At 41.5% G+C, this 16,628-nt stretch overlaps 1 protein-coding gene across 3 annotated transcripts in view; it reads right to left on the bottom strand.

Annotated features, from left to right (window-relative positions):
• The window catches only part of hacd3 (3-hydroxyacyl-CoA dehydratase 3), a 105,925-nt gene that overhangs the window by 52,372 nt on the left and 36,925 nt on the right, over positions 1-16,628 (bottom strand). For all 3 annotated transcript variants that reach the window (XM_073032821.1, XM_073032822.1, XM_073032820.1), the window contains exon 3: positions 7,322-7,395. In XM_073032821.1, the coding sequence (XP_072888922.1) occupies positions 7,322-7,395 (74 nt within the window). The remainder of the gene's footprint in view (positions 1-7,321; positions 7,396-16,628) is intronic.

Here is a 16,628-nt window from a genome sequence, read left to right as displayed (position 1 = left end):
GGAAGTCGAGGATCTAATTGCAGAGGGAAGTACAGAGGCTCAGGCTCTGCACTTAATTAGGATCAGAAAACTACATATGTAGCTCAAAGATGAGTGTGAACCAGAACTGAGGAAGGAGAGAGCTATTCTGATGGGATAGACTCCACCTGAGCTATACTGAGATCAGGGTCCTGGCAAACTGCATAACTAGGGTCATGTATAGGGCTTTAAACTAAAAGGAGGGGTGAGAAGTTCAACAGCTTAGAAAGGAAAGAATAAAGTAAAGGGAAGGAGAGTGCAGGAGAGATTATTGAAATCTCTAGGAAAAGAATAAGATAAAGATTTAGAAAGAGAAAAGAGCTTCAGGGAACATGGAGACAAAATTGAAAAGAAAGGTGGTAAATACAGGACTGTAGATGTTATATTTGAATGCATGATGTATATGAAATAAGGTAAATAATTTTGTAGTGCAGTTAAAAATCAGTGGTATGATGTTGTAGGCATCAGAGACACAACTGAATGAAGATCACAACTGGGAGCTTAGCATCCAAGGATACACATCATACCAAGAGAATAGGGAGGTAGGCCGACAGTAGCTAGAATGTGGGGTACAAATTACAGCATGAGATAGAGAAGGAATGTACAAAGGGCTAAGTTACAATAGTCATGGGGACTTTCCATATGCAGGTAAATTGGGACAATCATCTTGGTGCTGGATCCCAAGAGAAGGAATCTGTTGAATGCCTACAAGATGGCCTTTTAAGAGCCCAGTAGGGAAAAAAGCAATTCTGGAATGGGTTGTGTAATGTACTAGATTTGATCAGGGAGCTTAAAGTCAAGGGAACCTTAGGAGACAGTGATCATAATGTGATAGAATTATGATCACATAATAATATTTGAGAGAGAAAGCTAAAACTACAAACCCCCATTGCCAGAAAAGTTGGGATATTTTCCAAAATGCAATAAAAACAAAAATCTGCGACATGTTAATTCACGTGAACCCTTATTTGACTGACAAAAGTACAAAAAAAAGATTTTCAATAGTTTTACTGACTAACTTAATTGTATTTTGTAAATATACAAAAATTTAGAATTTGATGGCTGCAACACACTCAACAAAAGTTGGGACAGAGTTAAAATAAGATTGAAAAGTGCACAGAATATTCAAGTAACACCGGTTTGGAAGACTCCACATTAAGCAGGCTAATTGGTAGCAGGTGAGGTATCATGACTGGGTATAAAAGTAGCGTCCATCAAAGGCTCAGTCTTTGCAAGCAAGGATGGGTCGTGGCTCACCCCTTTGTGCCAAGATTCATGAGAGAATTGTTAGTCAGTTCAAAAGGAACATTTCCCAACACAAGATTGCAGAGAATTTAGGTCTTTCAACATGTACAGTACATAATATTGTGAAAAGATTCAGAAAATTCAGAGACATCTCAGTGTGTAAAGGGCAAGGTCCGAAACCACTGTTGAATGCACGTGATCTTCGAGCCCTCAGGCGGCACTGCCTAAGAAACCGTCATGCTACTGTGACAATTATAGCCACCTGGGCTCGGAAGTACTTTGGAAAACCATTGTTACTTAACACAGTCCGTTGCTGCATCCAGAAATGCAACTTGAAACTGTATTACGCAAGGAGGAAGCCATACATCAACTCTATACAGTAACGCAGGTGAGTTCTCTGGGCTCGAGCTAATCTCAGATGGACCGAAAGACTGTGGAACCGTGTGCAGTGGTCAGATGAGTCCACATTTCAGCTAGTTTTCGGAAAAAATGGGTGTCGAGTTCTCCATGCCAAAGATGAAAATGACCATCCTGATTGTTATCAGCAAAAGGTGCAAATGCCAGCATCTGTGATGGTATGAGGGTGCATCAGTGCCCATGGCATAGGTGAGTTGCATGTATATGAAGGTACCATTGACTCTGAGGCGGATATTAGGATTTTAGAGAGACATATGTTGCCATCAAGGTGACGTCTCTTCCTGGGACATTTCAGCAGGACAATGCCAGACCACATTCTGCACGGGCTACAACAGCGTGGCTTTGTAGACACAGAGTGCGTGTGCTTGGCTGGCCTGCTGCCAGTCCAGGTCTATCTCCTATTGAAAATGTAAGGTGCATCATGAAGAGGAGAATCAGACAACGGAGACCACGGACTGTTGAGCAGCTAAAGTCTTATATCAAGCAAGAATGGACAAAATTTCCAATTGCAAATCTACTACAATTAGTATCCTCAGTTCCAAAATGATTAAAAAGTGTTATTAAAAGGAAAGGTGATGTAACACAATGGTAAACATGCCTCTGTCCCAACTTTTGTTCAGTGTGTGGCAGCCAACAAATTCTAAATTTGTGTATATTTACAAAATACAATTAAGTTGGTCAGTAAAACTATTGAAAATCTTTTCTTTGTATTTTTGTCAGTTAAATAAAGGTTCACGTGAATTAACATATCACAGATTTTTGTTTTTATTGCATTTTGGAAAATATCCCAACTTTTCTGGAAATGGGGTTTGTAGATGTATCACTATTACAGTCAGTCATATTAGTGATCAACGAGTCCTGGGGTCAAGGCCCGAAGGTCAAAACTATCATTCACAAATATGGGGTCAACAGTAAAGGTCAAACCCTTGATCAGCCTGTCCTAGTGTCATATTCTAGTGGTCAGCGTAGACCAGAAAATACAGAGCTTGGTAAGCTTGGAGCTAGGAAGCCAAAAAAGTCAAAGATCTAAGTCAGCAAATCTAGAGGTAGAGGCCCAAAAGTTGAGAGTGTGAGTCTGGGCCAGAGACGAATGGTTGGAGACTCAATGCCTGCAAGTTTGAGAGTCTGGGGTCAAGACTGGAGGCCTGGATGGGTTTAAGACCAGTCTGTATGTGTGAGACAGTGGGTAGATGATAGGGTGGGATGTTGTCTTGTTTAGTTCAGGAAATTATAGGTCAGTTAGACTGACTTCAGTGGCTGGAAAAATTATTTAATTATTATCCATTATTAAGGATGAAGTTTTGAGGTACTAAGTCAGCGGGGTTTGCTTAGGAGGAATTTTGCCTGACAAATCTGTTGGAATTCTTTAAGGAAACAACAGGCAGGATAGACAAGGGGAAGTCAGTAGATATTGCTTACATGGATTTTCAGAAGGCCTTGACAAGGTGTCACACGTGAGGCTGTTAAACAAGATAACAGTCAATACTGTTACAGGAAAAATACTAGCATGGATAATAGATTGGCTGACTGACAGGAGGCAAAGAGTGGCAATAAATAGGGCCTTTTCTAGTTGGCTGCCAGTGCCTTGTGGTGCTTCACAGGGGTCAGTGTTGGGACTGATTCTTTTCAAGTTAGATGTCAATGATTTTGATGATGGAATTCATGCTTTGTGACCACGTTTACAAACGGTATAAAGATAGGTATTGTTGAGGAAGTAGGGAGTCTACAGAAGGACTTAGACAGTTTAGGAGAATGGGTGAAGAAATTGCAGATGAAATGCAATGTAGGGAAATTTATGGTTAAACACTTTTGTTGAAGAAATAAAAGCATAGACTGTTTTCTAAACAGGAACCAAACTGAGAATTCAGAAGTTGAAAGGCGGAGGACTCCCTAAAAGTTAACCTGCAGAATAAGTCAGCAGTAAGGATGGCAAATGCAATGTTAGAAAGCAATAGCCAACCATTTTAATTCTAATCCCTATTCCCATTCCAACATATCAATTCATCGCCTGCTCTTTTGCCATGATGCAGCCACTATCAGGGTGGGGGAACAACACCTCATGTTCCATCTAGCTGGCCTCCAATTCAATGGTATGAACATCAATTTCTCACAAGTTTCTACAAATGTATCACGGAGAGCATTCTAACTGGCCACTGTTGGGCTGGGGTGGGGGGGGGGGGGGTAGTATACAGCACAAGATTGAAATAAGCTCCAGAAAGTCGTATTCTCAGTCAGCTCCATCATGGGCACTAGCCTCTATAGTATCCAGGCCATCTTCAAGGAGCAATGCCTCCCAAAGTTGGCATCCATCATTAAGGACCCACCACCCAAGTATGTCTTATTCTCATTGTTACTTTCAAGAAGGAGGAGCAGAAGCTTGAATACACACACTTAACTATTCAGAAACCCCCTCTGCTACCCAATTTCTGAATGGACATTGAACCCATGAACACTACTTCACTATTTTTCATTCCTATTTTTACACTACTTACTTAATTTAACTATTTTAATACACTTATTGTAATTATTTTTTTTTATTATCATGTATTGCATTGTACTGTGGCCACACACATTTCACAACATATGCTGGTGATATTAAACCTGATTCTGATTCTCCAACTTTCGGAAATATTTTTCCCTCCCCTTTCTTTCTTTTTTTCTATTCCTCACTCTGCCACCCCACCTCTTCTTCTCACTTGTCTATCTCCCCTGATGCCCATCCTCCTTTTCTCCCATAACCACTCCCCTCTCCTATTAGGCTCCTCTTCTCCATCCTTTTACCTTTTCCACCTATCATCTCCCGACTTCTTACTTCATCCACCCAGCTTCACCTATCACCTTCTAGCTTGTACTCCTTCTACTCCTACACTACCTTTTTCTGGTACCTTCTCCCTTCCTTTCCAGTCCTGAGTCCTGGGTCCTCAGCCCAAAATATTGGCTGTTTATTTCTCTCCATAGATGCTGCCTGACCTACTGAGTTCTGCCAACATTTTGTGTGTGTTACTCTGAAATGCAATGTTAGCATTTATTTCAAGAGGATGAGAAGGCACATTTGGAGTATTGTTAGTAGTCTTGAGCCCATTATCTCAGAAAAGATGTGCTGGCACTGGAGAGGATCCAGAGGAAGTTCATGAGAATCTTACTGGGAATGAAAGAGTTAACATATGAGGTGTGTTTGATGTCTCTAGGTCTGTACTTGCTGGAGTTTAGAAGAATGGGGCGGGGGGGGGGTGAGAAATCTTATTGAAACCTACCGAATATTGAAAGGCCAAGATAGAGTGGACGTGGAGTGGATGTTTCCTATAGTGGGACAGTCTAGGACCAGAGGGAAAAGCCTCAGAATACAAGGATGTCCCTTTAGAACAAAAATGAGAAGGAATTCTTTAGCCACAGTGGTGTATCTATGGAATTCGTTGCTACAGGTGGCTGTGGAGGCTAAGTCATTGGGTATATAAAGCAAAGTTGATAAGTTCTTGATTAGTAAGGGTGTCAAAGGTTATGGGAAGAAGGCAGGAGAACATGGCTGAGAGGGATAATAAATCAGCCATGATGTAATGATGGAGCAGCCTCAACGAGCTGAATGGCCTAATTCTGTTCCTATGTGTTATTGTCTTACTGCAGTGAAGGTGCACCCCGCATTAGGGTTAGGGTTAGGGTTAGGGTTAACCCTAATTCTGTTCCTATGTGTTATTGTCTTACTGCAGTGAAGGTGCACCCCAGTGTAGATGGGGAATTCCAGGATTTGGATTCAGCAACAATTGAATCAGAATCAGGTTTAATACCACCAGCATATGTCATAAAATTTGTTGTCTTTGCCGTAGCAGTCAATGCAATACATAATAATAGGGAAAAAAGTGATTTACAGTATGTATATTAAATAGTTAAACAAAATAAGCAGTGCAAAAATAGAAATAAAAAGTAGTGAGAATGAGGTAGTGTTTGTGTGTTCAATGTCCATTCAGAAATCAGATGGCAGAGAGGAAGAAGCACCTTCTGAATTACTGAGTGTGTGACTTCAAGCTTCTGTCCCTCCTTCCTGATGGTCGCAATGAGAACAAGGCATCACGTGGGGGATGGGGGTCTTTAATGACAGGCATTAGGGTTCGTTTGAGGCTTCGTTCCTTGAAGATGACCTGGATACTACAGAGGCTAGTGCCTACGATGGAAATGACTGAGTTTACAACTCTGCAGCTTATTCAATCCCGTGCAGTGGCCCCTCCATACCAAACAGTGGTGCAGCCAGTTAAAATGCTTTCCATGGTATGTCCTAGAAATTTGCAAGTGCCTTTGGTGACATACCAAATCTCCCCAAATTCCTAATGAAATATAGCCACTGTTGTGCATCTTTGTAGCTGCATCAATATGTTAGGTCCAGGATAGATACTCAGAGATGTTTACACCCATGAACTGGAAATTACTCACTCTTTCTACTTCTTTGAGGACTGGTGTGCGTCCCTCATCTTACCCTTTCTGAAGTCCATAATCAGTTTTCATACAGGCAATGTATTCCAAGTCAGGATGTTACAAGACTGGGAGAGGAATCAGCTATATTCCCATGTGGCTTCCACCTTTGCTCTTTGTGGTAGTAGAGGTTGTAGATTTGGGTGCTGCTGTCATGATGGCTGTAGTGCACTTTACATATGCCAACTACTGACAAGATGCTCCAGTGGTGAAAAGAATATATATTTAGGGTGGTTGAAGGGGTTCCAGTCAAGCAGGCTGCTTTGTTACTGTAGAGTTTCTTGAGGGTTGTTGGTTCTCATCAACATAATCAGGTAAGTAGATCATATTCTGCATTAATTTGTCCCTTGTATGTCTTGGAAAAAGCTTTGTTGTCTCTCATTGTGGGGTATGAAACTCTAACTTCCTCTTGTAGGCCACAGTATCTGATCCAATTGCTGGTTAACTGTGACCGCAGGATATTGATGATAGGGACTGGAAGAGTAACAACTTTGAACATCAAGGATAGGTAGTTAGGCTGCTGTTGGAAATAGATATTACCTGGCACTTTTGTGGTATGAATGTTACATCATGTCTAACTTAACATGAAGATCTTTCACACCTTTGATCCTTTATCAAGGACACCCAGAATAAATAAATAAGATGTTTGACTAATTTCTTTAAGGGACAGTTCTGGCAACTACATGCAATTTGACACCATTTGACACTATGATTCACTTGCATTGTCACCAAGTTACTCAATGATGGCCATTCCAGAATCATGCACAGCTTGTGAGGAAAATAATCCAATCTTAAGCTTATCATATTTCAAAAATGCTACTTTAACCACCTAAACACCATTTTTGGTGCTCTTAGCCTCTATTGACCTATACTCTAATCAGCTTAGTCTTCAAACATATGCTGGAAACCAACCATTGTGAAGAATGTTATGGTATCAGCAAGGTTATCTTACAGATTCATTAGAATAACTGGTCATCCTGCCGGCGTACCACCTCAGAAATTAGCAACAAATCAATCTTCATCCCTGAAATTCATTGGAGTATGCAGAAACATTTTGGAAACTCAGGGACAAAAATTGGAATAGTTCCCTGCAAAATTACACAAGCATTAAAAAGAGCTTTTCATTATGTTTGTTGCTGAATTGCAATCACAGTCAAGCTTTAAACCATCAATGACATACCTCAGAACTCACAGCTTCTAGGAATGCCAAGCAGAATTCATAGGCATTGTCTCCTTTTGCCCCATGGCCATGTGCTGGAGATGTACAAGAAAAATTTTATTATATACTTGACATTATGCAACAAATGATTACACTCAAACTCCTTTCACAAGCAAGGCTACTGTTGGGAATGGAAGAAAACAGGAGCAGGAGTAGGGCCATCAAACCCCAAATCCTGCCACACCATTCAAGATAAATTTAACACAATCATGGTTACTCTATGCTGGCCTCAAGTACTCTTCATACCTTTCATTCATTCATTCCTTGGCTATTAAATAATTATCTACCTCCAATTTATATGTTTCTAATGACACAACTTCCACCACTGCCAGGGTAGAGAATTCCAGAAATTCATCACCCTCTGCAAAAAGAAATTTACGTACCTCAGTTTCAAACAACCAGCCTCTTTACTTGTAGTCATGTCCTCTTATTCAAAACTCTTCCAGCTCGTGAAAACATCCCAACTTCTACTTTGTCAAGCACCTGAGGATCTTGTATATTTGAAAGCAAGGTCACCTTGCATTCTTCTAAACTCCAAATGATATAGGCCCAAACTATTCTGCCTCTATCCCAGGAATTAAGAGTGGTGATCTCCCCATCTTCCTCCTTGGTAAATACCATACCAAGTACTTATTTAGGACACACACAAAATGCTGGAGGAACTCAGCAAGTCATGCAGCATCTATAGAAATGAATAAACAGTCAACATTTTGGGCCAAGACCCTTCTTTACAACTGGAAAGTAAGGGGGAAGACACCAGAATAAAAAGGTAGGAGGGGAAAGAGGCTAGCTGGAAGGTGATAGGTGAAGCCAGGTGAGTGGGAAATTCAAAGGGCTGAAGAGAAAGCAATCTGATAAGAAAGGAGAGAGAACCATAGAAGAAAAGGAAAGAGGAAGAGATCCAGAAGTGATAGGTAGGTGAGAAGAGGCAAGAGACCAGAGAGGGGAATAGAAAAGGAGTGGGAGGGAAAAGAATTTTTTTTAAACCAGAATGAGAAATCAATATTCATGCATCAAGTTGGAGGGTAACCAGATGGAATAAAAGACCGTAATACAGAGGTGTCGAACTCAATTGCACATGGGGCCAAAACTCAAAGCACACTTTAGGTCACGGGCTGAACAGGATAAACATTTATTGAACATAAATATGAATAAAAACAGACAGGAATATTATTCCAGAAAAAAAAACTAAAACTTTAAATAACTTAAATATTTTGCTCTCCATAAAAATATCTCCTGTCAGTATTATACAAGTTAGAAATATGAGCATGCTGCAAAAAAACCCTGAAAATATAAATAAAATTTGTGCTTTTCAGCAAAAGTTAAAACAACAACAAATCAAAACACTCAGTTTTCTTTGCTTTTATGCCGTTTTGTCAGAACTGGATGCTTGGCATCTTTTCTTGGCAATAAGTTCATTTAGGTTTGGTGTAAGGTTCTGTGTTGTGGAGATTCTCAGGATGGACTGCAGGTGTTCATCAGTGAGACGACTCCTGTGTGATGTTTTGTTAATCTTCATCACTGAGAAAAGCTTCTCACACAGATATGTGCTACCAAACATGCACAAGGTTCAAGCCGCATGTAGATGGAGCTGAGGCATTGCTTCAGGAATGGAGCGAATAAACTGTACGGGCCCTGCAGTGTCGTACTTTGCCTTTAGTGTCCCATTACACTGCAGCTTTGACTTCAGAATAGCGTTGTATACAGCAACAGACGCTTGACGCGGGTATGTTCCCGGGTAGCCTATCGGCAGCTGTTGCGCTGCATTATGGGATCTGTAGTTTGCGTGTTATCAGCGCTTCATATCGCCGGGCCATTAATAATTAAAATAATAGATCTATCTAAAATGATCTCGCGGGCCGGATATGGCCCGCGGGCCTTGTGTTTGACACCTATGCCATAATATATAGGAGCAGAACTAGGCCATTTGTCTCATCAATTCTGCTCCGCCATTTCACCATGGCTGATTAAATTTTCCTCAGACCCCATCTCCTACCTTCTCCCCTGTATCTCTTCATGCCCTGACCAAACAAGAATCTATAAGGTGTTGCTCTTCCACCCTGAAGGTGGCCTCTTCTTGGCACAAGAGGAGGCCATGAATCAACATATCGAAACAGGAATTGAAATTAAAATGTTTGGCCATTGGAAAGTTCCACTTTTGGTGGATGAAACAGAGGTGCTCAACAAAGCAGTCCCCAAACTTACAACAGGTCTCACAAATGTAGGGGAGGCCACATTGGGTGTACCAGACACAATAGATGACCCCAGCAGATTTGTAAACGAAGTGTTGCCTCACCTGAAGGGACTGTTTGGAATCCTGAATGAGGCGAGGGGCGACGAATGGGTAAGCTTGGACAAGCAGGGACAAGAGCCTGGAGGGAGATTAGTAGGGATGGATGAATGGATAAAGGAATCGTGGAGGGAACAATCCCAGCAGAAAGTGGAGAGGGTGAGGTTTGGTAGCAGAATCCCTTTGGATATGGCAGATGTTGCTGAGAATGATGCACTGGATGTAGAGGCTCATGGAGTGGTAGGTAAGGACAAAGGGAACTATGATTCTTAAGATGGCAGGGAAATGGGATGAGTGCAGATGTTCAGGAAATGGAAGAGATGCAGGCGAGGGTGGCATCTACGGTGGAGGAAAGGAAACCCCATTCCTTGAAGGAGAACACCTCTGATGTCCTGGAAAGGAAAGCCACATCCTAGGAACAGCTGTGGCGGAGACAGAGAAAAGGGAAACATTTTTACAGGAGATAGGGTGGGAAGAAGTAGAGTCAAGATAACTGGGAATCAGTAGTACCTTGCCCACGTACTTTGTCTCCAAGTACACGTTCCCTTCTTTATCCTTGAATAGTCTTACCCTCTCCCTTGTTATTCTCTTACTCTTGGTATATGAATACAATGTCTTAGGATTTTCTTTGCCAAGGATTTTTCCTGGCTTTCCAAATTCCTTTCAAATTCTTTTCTAGTTTATTTGTAAATTTTAAACCTTACACAAGTTTTCTTTTCCTTCTTGACTAAATTTGCCATCTCCCTCGTAATCCAAGATTCCCTTAACTTGCCATCCTTGTCCTTCCTTCTAACTTGGGCATATTCATCCTGTATTCAATTGGTCTTTAAAGACTCTCCATGACGGTTGTGGACTTGTTCAAAAACTGCTGTTCTAATTAATTCTCCCTGGTTTCTGTATAATGACCTGGTAATTTTCCCTGACCTAATTTAATACTCTCATCCATGGTACATCCTTTTTCATTGCCATCTTAAAACTTGAATTGTGATGACTGTTTCCAAAATACTCCCCCACTAAAAGGTCAGTCACCTGGTCATGCTCTTTTCTCAAAACCAGGTCCATTACGGCCATTCTCTAGTTGGCCTATCTACAAAATGATTTAACTAACCCCTCTGGATGCAATAAGTAAATTTTACTGTCTAACCCATTTGTACTAAGGAAATCCCAGTCTACATCAGAGAAGTTGAAGTCACCCACAACAATTTCATATCATTCACTGTACGCAATAGAATTTCTCTATTTTTAAAAACTCCAGCTCTTTGCACGAAAGGCTAAAATATTACTTATCTTCTTAAATACTTATTGAAACTGCCTTTTACAATTCATGCACTTGAAAGAGGTAGTTTAAGAGAGTGTGGAGATATTAGTAATCCCAGAGGACTCGAAAATTATCAAAAGACAAGAAAATTATAGGCCAAAAACCTGACTTCAGTGGTTGGGAAGATGTTGGAGTCAATTATCAAGGATGAGGTTTCAGGGTACTTGAAGGCACATGATAAAATAGGCAAATTCAGCATGGTTTTTTAAGGGAAAATCTTCCCTGACAAATCTGTTGAATTTTTTGAGGAAATATCAAGCAAGACAGACCAAGGAGAATCAGTGAATGTTATTTTCTTGTAAAAGATCTTCTGAAAATCCAAGGAGTCACAAATGAGACTTCTAAACAGATAGTATATATAGCATATTCCCATAGTATAACAGGGAATACATGAGCACGGATAGAGGATTGGCTGACTGGTTGAAGGCACAGAGTGGGAAAGGTGGGGGGGAGGTACAGCTGGTGATTATTGGTATTTCACAGGGATCAGATTTAGGTACATTAATTTTCACATAGTATGTTGTTGATTTAGATAGCTTTGTGGCAGTTTGTACTCTGGCATTTACTCCTTCCAGTCTGAATAGGACTTTAGCAGCTAGGCTCTAGAACAAGCTACTGGCTGGGATAAGGTATCAGAAACCACAGAACAAAGAAGCACAGTGATTGACAACTAGTGAATACAGCTGAAATAAAGATCCCACTATGAGATATCCACAGGACAGAACAAGCAAAGAGGAATATTTTGGAAATAACATCTTGTGGAAAGGATTTGGAAATCTAATTAAACTCTATCTACAGGTTCCCTTAATGAACTCTCTCTAGTTACATCCTCAAAGAATCCAAGCAAATATAACTTTGATAAAAACACGCTGGCTAGGTTTAATGATACTCAACTTCCCTAAATATTAGTTTTTTTTCCTCCCAACAGTTGTTAAACTAACTGGCCTCAGCACATTCAATGGAACTGGTAATGCAATATCCTACAAACACTTAAACATTCACAAATCAGTGTTCAAGCTTTGAAAACATTATCAGGCATATTAATATTTATTGGGAGGCTATTTCGGTGACAGGAGAGGGCCGTGGTCTGTTATCCACAAGTCTGTGCCCTTATCCCTTAAATTTAACAATTGTTGGTAGGGGTCTTGGTATGGAGTAGACGTGTGTCCCAGGAGCTGCACCTACCTTCACCTTTTACCTCAGCCAAACAGCAGTTAATTCTATTTTTTAAGTGACTGAAGTGAGCTATAATGGGCTGAACGAAATGATGAAGCCAGGTAAAGGGAAGAAACAAGAAAAAGGGCACAGGACAAGAAGATTCTGGTGAGGGCTCCACGAAGATAGCGGGCTCAGAAGAAGCTAAAGCCAATGCTGCTAGGGCCCTGGCCCTAGTTACTATCGAAGAAGTCCTTGAGGCGGTAAACAAACTGTACAGTTTGGTAGATGGGAGACATGCAGAGCACAATAAGTCCATCATGAACTTAACGGTGGCTCTAACCCAGGTCAGTAAACGTGTTTCTTTAATGGAGGATGCCGCTGAATTGTATGAGAGACGAATCGAAGAGTTGGAGAGGCGGCTTGAAAGTCTAATATCCCAAAACACGCGGCTACAGGCTAAAGTGGATGACCTTGAAGCCCGGTCTCGCATTAAAACATTCGCATTATGGGGATTCAGGAGAAAGCTGAAAACAATAAGCCAACGGATTTTGTAGCCACGTTGCTTCCAAAGTTGCTGAGAGAAGAACATTTCCATCAGCCGATTAAAGTGGACCATGCCCACCGGAGCCTAGCACCTGCTAAAAATGGTAGGCCAAGAGCTATTATTGCAAGGCTACACCATTACCAGGTTAAAGAGCTGGTGCTACGGTTGTCCAGGGAGAGAGCTCCGCTGCTACATGACGGGCGTCCGGTGTTCACTTACCCAGATTTAACCTCGGCTACCATGAGGAAACGTCAAGATTTTCAGCACATTAAGTAGAAATGCAAAGCCAGGAAAATTAGGTGTGGATTCTGGTATCCAGCGATGTTCGTGGTTACAGTTAACAATAGCACCAGTACATTCAGCACTGCAGCCATAGCAGAGGAGTTCCTGAGCCGAGAAGTTAAAGATTGGCATTCGGACACCATATAAACCTAAAAACAGATTAACGCTGGGCAACTGGATTCATCGTTGATCGATAGTGGTTTCATCTGGAGGCTGTTTGTTCTGTTCAGCGCATGAGGAACTGAAAAATAAGCTCACACTAAGATGTGGGTGAGGACTGATTGTTGTTATTTATTTTTATATTTCATGGTATTTGTGAAGAGGTGTTTCTCCCGTGTTTAGTGAGTAATGGGTCGTTATCTTGCTATTCCGGACCATGTGTTGGCTGGTGGATATAGCTTTGACTCTAGGTTAGGGATATAGAAGTACTACTCCTGGTGTGTTTTTTTTTATTTTTGGGAGGGTTTTTTGTGTTTCTCAAGGGGTTGTTACAGCACATCTATTTGTTCAAGTTACAGTTTGTGTTATGCCACGACCATACAGCATTTTTTCTTTTGTTAAGCAGCAGATATTACATCTAATTCGCATATGCACAGCATTGGTGAAGCTAAATTTGTCAGCTGGAATGTACGGGGGATGAATAGTCCACTGAAGAGAGGGAAGGTGTATGCACATCTTCATACACTCAAAGCTGATATTTGTTTTCTCCAAGAAACGCACATTAAGGAAACAGCAGCGAAAGTGCTTTGTCCCTCCTGGACATCTCAGGTCTACCAGTCAAATTTTAGTACTAAAACTAGAGGTGTTGCAATCCTATTTTTAAAAAAAAACATACCATTCGTTCACACACAAACTATCTCTGACCAGAGGGGCAGATATGTAATAGTAAGTGGAATATTAAATTCTATACCATTGACACTAGTAAATGTGTACGGGCCCAACTTTGATGATCCAATTTTTTTTCAGAACCTCTTTAAGGCCATGCCTAATCTGTCTGACTCTAACATAATTGTAGGTGGAGATTTTAATTGCATCTTAAACTCCCTCCTAGATAGACAACGTCCCCAAGTTTGTTCATTTAAAAATAGTGTAACACTTAATAATCTCATGCAATCGGATAACATAATGGATATTTGGAGGCTTCTTAATCCCATGAAGAAGGATTTTTCATATTTCTCTGCAGTACATAAATCCTACTCTAGGATTGATTATTTTCTGTTAGATTCGAAATTGGTCTCGTCAGTAGTCCGTTGCACTTACCATAATATACTTATATCGGATCATACTTCTGACTCCCTTATACTCCAACTGAACCACAAAAGAGGTGAATATAGTTGGGGGTTAAATAATGCTTTGCTAAAGGATAAGGATTTTTGCTCTTATCTTTCAGATAAGATAAATCTATACTTAAGCACCAATGATGTGGTCAATGTTGATGATTCCACTCTTTGGGAGGCTGGTTATTAGGTTGCATAATAGCATATGAGACAGCAGAAAAAAGATGATTCAAGAAAAGGTTAACTGAAATAGATGATCAGCTGGCAAATCTGGAAGCCTCTTATAAAATAAACCAGTAAGCAGAATTACTTAATAAGATTACTGCCTTAAGGTATGAGTATAATTCTATAATAGAACATAGAATAGTACAGCACATTACAGGCCCTTCAGCCCACAATGTTGTGCCAACCCTCAAACCCTGCCTCCCATATAACCCCCCGCCTTAAATTCCTCCATATACCTGTCTAGTAGTCTCTTAAACTTCACTAGTGTATCTGCCTCTACCACTGACTCAGGCAGTGCATTCCACGCACCAACCACTCTCTGAGTGAAAAACCTTCCTCTAATATCCCCCTTGAACTTCCCTCCCCTTACCTTAAAGCCATGTCCTCTTGTACTGAGCACTGGTGCCCTGGAGAAGAGGCGCTGGCTGTCCACTCTGTCTATTCCTCTTAATATCCTGTACACCTCTATCATGTCTCCTCTCATCCTCCTTCTCTCCAAAGAGTAAAGCCCTAGCTCCCTTAATCTCTGATCATAATCCATACTCTCTAAACCAGGCAGCATCCTGGTAAATCTCCTTTGTACCCTTTCCAATGCTTCCACATCCTTCCTACAGTAGGGCGACCAGAACTGGACACAGTACTCCAAATGTGGCCTAACTCGAGTTTTATAGAGCTGCATCATTACATTGTGTCTCTTAAACTCTATCCCTCGACTTATGAAAGCTAACACCCCATAAGCTTTCTTAACTACCCTATCTACCTGTGAGGCAACTTTCAGGGATCTGTGGACATGTACCCCCAGATCCCTCTGCTCCTCCACACTACCAAGTATCATGCCATTTACTTTGTACTCTGCCTTGGAGTTTGTCCTTCCAAAGTGTACCACCTCACACTTCTCCGGGTTGAACTCCATCTGCCACTTCTCAGCCCACTTCTGCATCCTATCAATGTCTCCTTGCAATCTTCGATAATCCTCTACACTATCTACAACACCACCAACCTTTATGTCGTCTGCAAACTTGCCAACCTACCCTTCTACCCCCACATCCAGGTCGTTAATAAAAATCACGAAATGTAGAGGTCCCAGCACAGATCCTTGTGGGACACCACTAGTCAACAACCCTCCAATCTGAATGTACTCCCTCCACCACGACCCTCTGCCTTCTGAAGGCAAGCCAATTCTAAAACCACCTGGCCAAACTTCCCTGGATCCCATACCTTCTGACTTTCTGAATAAGCCTACCGTGTGTAACCTGGTCAAATGCCTTACTAAAATCCATGTAGATCACATCCACTGCACAACCCTCATCTATATGCCTGGTCACCTCCTCAAAGAACTCTATCAGGCTTGTTAGACACAATCTGCCCTTCACAAAGCCATACTGACTGTCCCTGATCAGACCATGATTCTCTAAATGCCCAAAGATCCTATCTCTAAGAATCTTTTCCAACAGCTTTCCCACCACAGACGTAAGGCTCACTGGTCTATAATTACCTGGACTATCCCTACTACCTTTTTTGAACAAGGGGACAACATTCGCCTCCCTCCAATCTTCCGGTACCATTCCCGTGGACAACGAGGACATAAAGATCCTAGCCAGAGGCACAGCAATCTCTTCCCTCACCTCACCTCGTGGAGCAGCCTGGGGAATATTCCATCAGGCCCCGGGGACTTATCTGTCCTGATGTATTTCAACAACTCCAACACCTCCTCTCCCTTAATATCAACATGCTCCAGAGCATCAAACTCACTCATATTGTCCTCACCGTCATCAAGTTCCCTCTCAGTGGTGAATACTGAAGAGAAGTATTCACTGAGGACCTCGCTCACTTCCACAGCCTCCAGGCACATCTTCCCACTTTTATCTCTAATCGGTCCTACCTTCACTCCTGTCATCCTTTTGTTCTTCACATAATTGAAGAATGCCTTGGGGTTTTCCCTTACCCTATTCGCCAAGGCCTTCTCATGCCCCCTTCTTGCTCTTCTCAGCCCCTTCTTAAGCTCCTTTCTTGCTACCCTATATTCCTCAGTAGACCCATCTGATCCTTGCTTCCTAAACCTCATGTATGCTGCCTTCTTCCACCTGGCTAGATTTTCCACCTCACTTGTCACACATGGTTCCTTCACCCTACCATTCTTTATCTTCCTCACCGGGACAAATTTATCCCTAACA

This window comes from Hemitrygon akajei, chromosome 30, assembly GCF_048418815.1.
Source record: "Hemitrygon akajei chromosome 30, sHemAka1.3, whole genome shotgun sequence".
NCBI lineage: Eukaryota > Metazoa > Chordata > Chondrichthyes > Myliobatiformes > Dasyatidae > Hemitrygon > Hemitrygon akajei.
This window is presented reverse-complemented; position numbering and strand designations above follow the sequence as displayed.